The sequence below is a fragment of the Pelmatolapia mariae genome, linkage group LG22 (genome assembly GCF_036321145.2).
Source record: "Pelmatolapia mariae isolate MD_Pm_ZW linkage group LG22, Pm_UMD_F_2, whole genome shotgun sequence".
Taxonomy (NCBI): domain Eukaryota; kingdom Metazoa; phylum Chordata; class Actinopteri; order Cichliformes; family Cichlidae; genus Pelmatolapia; species Pelmatolapia mariae.
In genome coordinates, this window is record NC_086245.2 from 20,417,470 (window position 1) to 20,423,731 (window position 6,262).

The window sequence follows — 6,262 nt, forward strand, 5'->3', positions numbered from 1 at the left end:
TTTATTACTGCCATGTGACCAAGTGAGACAGTCACAGTCAGTGTGCTCATGTGCGCTATATGAAAACATTTGTTTAGTATCTCTTGTAAAGGAAACTGGCAACCACAAAGTAATCAGTCTCCCCTTTCACATATATTTTTGTCCTCTTGCACATCTATTCCAGCTGTGCATGCTTACATTTTGTTAAGTACAAGCATTTAATAGCTGTTTTCATTTCACAATAAATTTTATACATATTCCACAGGTATGTATCAATTTATGAGCATGAAAATGAAATTACTTCACCATCTTTGATGAGTAAAATAACAGTGAAGAGTCACAGTTATCATTTCTAACTATATTTTAGTAAAGTTACACAAATTTTACTCAGTAGCGCTACTCCATATCAGTTTAAATATTAAAAGCAGTTTTTTTTATTAATGATATAAAAGCTCAAAAGGGAAAGTAATTCTGGCATGTATGAACGTCTGTTGACCTTCAAACTAACTCATTAATGTAATCTTAAATATTTAATTAGGACTAAACTAACTAGAAAAAAACTCTCTCTCTCACACACACACACACACAAATGTCATCAAGAGCTGTTAGTTAAGGAGAACTGTTAAAGTCAAGAGAAGCTCAGGAGGATAAAGAAAGCTTTCACAGCTGAGTTTTGTGTGGTATTTTTGGACTTTTTGGTTATTAATGTTGTTAGGTGTCTTGTATTTTCAGTGTTATTATTTGAGTTTTGGTTCTCAGTTGTTCCTACAATTTTGAGCCCTCACTTCTGGTTATATCATAGGTTAACCTGTATTTCACTGTTCAATTAGTCTTATTCACCTGCTTTATTTCAGTTTTACTAGGTAGTTGTTTTTTGTGTCTTGCATTTGTGAGGGCAGAACGCTGGCATGTCACTACACCTGTGGGGACCAACAGTCACTTATGGGGAAATTTTTGAGGCTCAAAATCTCTTTTTAGTGTCAGGATCATAGTTAGGTTATTGTTAGTTGTAGGCTGAGGGTTAGGGTCAGGCATTTATTTTTGAGGGTCAGGGTGAGCAGCTAGAAATGTCCTCAATGAGATATGAAAATGAGTGTGTGTGTGTGTGTGTGTGTGTGTGTGTGTGTTGCCCTCACCGTTGTCGGTGTCTGCATTTGGGTCCTCATGTTGTAATTCTTCATAGAAACTGAAAAGCATAATGACATAATAATGCTGACATTTAAACCAAAGTGAGAAAAAACAGATTTATTAATAAATATGTCTTAATAGTTTGTTATTTTCTTATTTACTTTAAGTTGTCCTGCCAAAATGAAAGAGATGATCCTTCTGTGTGGAGGGACGTATTTCTCTTTATGTTAGATTAACTCATCTGTTTTACTTTTCCTTTCGTAGCTCTGACCTGTCCTGTTTAATTATTCATGACCTTGATAAGGCCTTTTACCATGCAATAAATATATAACTACATAAAATAAAGAGTCACATTCTCCTGAATGTGCCAAGAGGAAATGACTGTTCAACAGTTAAACAATTATGAATTTCTTCGGAATTTGATTTTTTTCTGGCTTATATTTAATGTTATTGTTTATGGTGGAGAGTTTTGGTCCATCTGACCAATGATATCACACCAGCAGAAAAAACACCCACTCAAACAGCTATAAAAGGAACCATCCTGTATAAAGAAGCTTCAGCAGCTTCTCATCATACTGTGAGACTTAAAGCTTCGACATGATCTTGCTCCTCTTCTTGTTTGGTCTGGCTCTGGGTGCTCCTTCTGAGTCTCCCTCTGATTACAATGAAGTGAAACAACCTGGTAACCGTCCCAGTTTCTAGCTCTTATTTTCCCTTATTTATTTTTACCTTTATTTGTGGTTATTATGTTAGCAAAAGATCATTTTATGTGGATATTTGTTACCTTATGCTCCTCTTCTTTGTAACTGTGAATGGGGGAAAAGCTTTTGCTGAATGCATTTGACCAGTGGCATTATTTCAACTGTGCAGCCATGCTTCTCTGCAGTGCATAAAATAAAGCAGTTACTCAATACCAGCAGAGCATTTTCACCTCTGTTTCTGTGACTCTGAGAAAAAAAAATCTCTTCAACATCTTAACTGTTTCATCTAGCCCTGAATTCTGTTTTCCTTTCAGGTGAACGGAAATTTAAACTGCAACGTGGAGCCTGTCCCATGTTCTGGTGGAGCTTCAACGACCGCTGCTACAAATATGTCGCCACCCGCATGACCTGGGCTGATGCAGAGGTCTACTGTTTGTCACAGGGAGCCAACCTTGTGTCCATCCGCAATACAGAGGAACAGAGTTTTGTGAAAAACCTGATCCAGAACTTTGACCACGCTGAGGGCCACACCTGGATTGGACTCAGTGACAAGCATAAAGAAGACACTTGGATGTGGTCCGATGGTTGTCCACTGCGTTTTGTCTACTGGAGTCCAACACAACCTAATAATCAGGGAGGAAATGAACACTGTGTTCACACCAATGTAGTACCAGATAAGAAATGGAATGACTACTCGTGTGCTACCAATTTACCTTATGTTTGTGCAACACGCATTACCTGTCCTTAAAAGTACTGAACGTTCTGCTCCTGCTAGTACAATGCTACAATAAAGATGTAAATGTACACTGTAACCTGTCTTTTGTGTGTCTGTGCAAAAGTCATTAAATTTCACTCACCTTGATTTTCACGAATACAGAATCATCCACTGGTAGCTCTGATGGTGGATCAAAGGGAATATTTACTCATTGTTTTAATCTCACAGCTAATGTTAATATAATGAGGAAGGAGGAAAGAAACACCCAACATCTATATTAAACTTTTTTAAAATTGTTTTGCTGATAAAGCCTTATTAAAATAAAATACAGTCAAACTAACAATAAATTACTTATACAGTGACTCTAACCTGAAAGCACCAAAGAAAGAGTTCAGCACGTCTAAATAAGAGATGTTGCTTTTGTCACAGTCCTGGGTCAGTGACCCAGTGTTACTATTATTATCATTAAGTTTCATCTTGGTTTATTACTACCAGTGTTCTGGTTTTGTATTTTGAGCTCTCCAGTTTTTCTTGGGTTGTGACTTCTAGCTCTTAGGTTTTGGTTCCCATGCTTCCTCTGTTCTGTGTCTAGTCTGTGGCTGTGTCTCAGTTCAGGAGCTGCATTCTTTGGAGGCCGTATTTGAAGGCTGATTACCTCACAGCGACGTGACAAAGGCTGTCCAAATTCGAAGGCTGCTCCAAATGCAGCCAACAAATGCATCCCCCTTTTCCCCAGATTTGAAGGATGGGTCGGGTGTATCCTTCATGGCCTAGCCTGTCCCAGAATTCATAGCGTGGCCCAGCCAACTCCAGTTTCCAACAATGGAAACAACAACTTAGTTGTAATATTACTCTTATTACTCTTTTCAATACTTAATTAAATTAAATTATTAAATTAAATTATTATTTATAATATTTGTATAATAATATAAAAATACTTTTCAAATGCAGCAATGGTGGAGGAGCGCAGCTAAAGAGTTTGAAATATTACTCTTTCTGGGTCACAAAATAAACTTTTAACACATTTTCAGGGAAAATGTAGCCGTGTAAACTTCAAATATCTGCTCAGTTTATCAAGGCATCACATATTTGCAAAAGTGCTCTAATGTTTTCTGAGACGTCGACAGCTGGTCAGCTCGACAGCTGACCAGGTGGTCAAAGCTCACTAGAGCTGGCGGACTCGCGGCACATCATTTTCAGACCCCACGCGGTCTTTCGCTACTCAGGTTAAACATGATATATAAGTCACTTAGATAACTTAAACATGTTATATTTGGCTTTTTTCAGTGTTTTATTTGTTCCTGAGGAAATCGGTTTGGCTGTGATTAAAGTTATAGTTTTCACACAGCTGAATAAACATCGAACAGAAAACTGATTAAACAGAAGTGTGAGGTGAGAATTTTCTCCAATGTCCTGTTATATTTTACATAACAAGGAGCAGACAGCTGAGTTTATTAAACTGCACCAAGACAGCGATGACGCAAATCTGAAGGCTAGACAGTCCAATTTCACAGCCTCGCACTTCCGGCCTTCTCGGTCTTCGGAGGACCCTGCCCACTTAGACCGCATAGGCCGGGTCCTCCGAAGGATGCAGCCCCTGAATTGAGACACAACTTGTGTCTCTGTGCCTGTCGTGTGCTTCCTGTTTTACTTTGATAGTTTCGTGTGCTTAGGTAGTGTGTCTACTTTTGCTTCCCTTGTCTCGTCTTGCCTAGTTAGTCCCAGCTGTGTTTCCCTTAAATTGCCCATTTCCTGATTACTCCGCTGTGTATTTTAGCCCTCTGTCACGGCCTGATTGTTGTCACGTCGTTCACTCTCTTTGTGCCGTGTTTTTCTCGTCATGTTCCGAGCCCGTGTTTCCTAGTTTCTAGTTTCCAGTGACAGTTTAGTTTAGGTTTCACATTTGAGGTTTTGGTTTGTTTTGAGAAGTTTGTTTCTTTGATGAGTTGTTTTTACCGGTGAATAAAGCTGCACTTTAAGTTAACCTTCCATCTGTGAGTCCTGCAGTTGGGTCCTCCTTCCTGCCTGCCGCACAGCACTCGCCATGACAGCTTCTGTGTCAACGTGATGTGTAGTTCCTCACAAGAAATGCTATCTGAACACATAAACTGCTCTTGATCAGGTTGTGTTCAAGTTACTATGGTAATTTAGGTAGGTAACTCTGTCTGTGAGTCTCCTTCTGATGGTACCGAAGTGAAGTTACAACGACTGCCCCATATTCTTGCACCTTCTTAATGAAGGTATTTAGTGTTTTATAAGTGTCAGAAAAGCAATGTTATTAAAGCAATGTCATTTAAAACCTATACATTAAAAAAAATTAGAGTGTAAGTTTTTATTATTAGTTATTACTATTATTAGTACTAATAGCAGCAGCAGTAGTATTTATGTTTGCATTATTATTATTAGTAGCATATGTATAAAAAATGTCAACCAACACATTTATCTCGCCCCATCTTCATGATCGCTTAAAGTCACATCCTGGTTCGAAAGCCAAATTTTATTCTGTAAAAATCACTGATTATAATTTGTGTGACATCTGATAAGAAAAATGATACTGATACACAACAAATCCAGCCAATGATATTACACAGAAAAGGAAAACACATTCTCTGGAGGCCAATTACTGAATTTCCCTTATGTGTTTTACATGTAAAACAGGAGCTATATTACACACACAATAAATGCATTTAAAGTACACAATTTGCTCAGAACCAGAGCAGATTTCCTTCTAGAAATGCAACATGCTATTTTATATCTCACATTTTCATGATTTGTTTACTTTAATTTTCACCTGAGTGAGACAGTCATAGAAAAAAGATGCATTGAGTATAACTGAAGGTATAATTATAGGTGTTACGTGTACAAAACACACAGATGGAAACACCAGCGAAACACATCTCTCTGCTCACTCTGTTCAAAGCAGAGCAGTTGTGCTTTTGTTACATTTTGAAGGCTTTTTATAAATCATGGATTTGTATTAATGTTGATGTTTGAAGTCTGAACACTCCAAGTGCACATGTTTCTAACGTTTGCATTAAAATGTGGATGTGTATTACTTTTTCAGAGCCAAATGTTCCAGTTGAGTTCTGTTAGATCTGCTGTAGAGTTATGATAAAGAGCTGCACATAAAAATAAAAAGGAGCACACAGTTATCATCTGTGCATGAAATCACTCACTTCTAAAGACACACTTACTCTTTGTTGTCATTTATACTTCCCAGTTTGAAGTAAGCAGGTCTTTAGAGGACAGGATGATCAGATTGAGAGGATATAAATTGTATTTACTCTTCAGGGTGAGACTACATGCTTTTGATGTAGAAATTTTAATTTACTGTTTAACATTAAGCTAATTATTGATTTAAATCCAAGCTAAAATGCTGCTACAGACAAGTCACCAGTTAGCAAACTGACTGTTCGGCATACAGATATATTTAACTAAAGACAGCGCACATTAGCTGGTTCACCAAGACAAGACAAGGCTGTGTACATATCAGTTGTGATTTTAAATATCAACTCGTGCATGATGCAGACATTAAAACACACATATGCACAATTAAGATGTAGCCATGTTTTTTAGCCAGTTGAGGGCAGCAGAGTATCAAGTTAACATGATGAGGATCAACCTAAACTCCAATTCTGTAATGGAGAAAATCAACACAAGCCAGTTTCAGCAGCTACTTTCAGTAGCCATTGTTACAGTTGTGTGTGTGTGTGTTAAGGCTTGCAGACAAATTTTCTAA

The 6,262-nt window shown here is 37.7% G+C and overlaps 1 protein-coding gene across 1 annotated transcript; it reads left to right on the forward strand.

Moving 5' to 3' along the window:
• Positions 1–1,704: 1,704 nt before the first annotated feature.
• On the forward strand, positions 1,705–2,556 carry LOC135932206 (lactose-binding lectin l-2-like). Its single transcript, XM_065469574.1, has 2 exons — positions 1,705–1,789; positions 2,123–2,556. The coding sequence occupies exons 1-2, from the start codon at positions 1,705–1,707 to the stop codon at positions 2,554–2,556; spliced, it is 519 nt and encodes a 172-aa protein (XP_065325646.1).
• Positions 2,557–6,262: the final 3,706 nt, after the last annotated feature.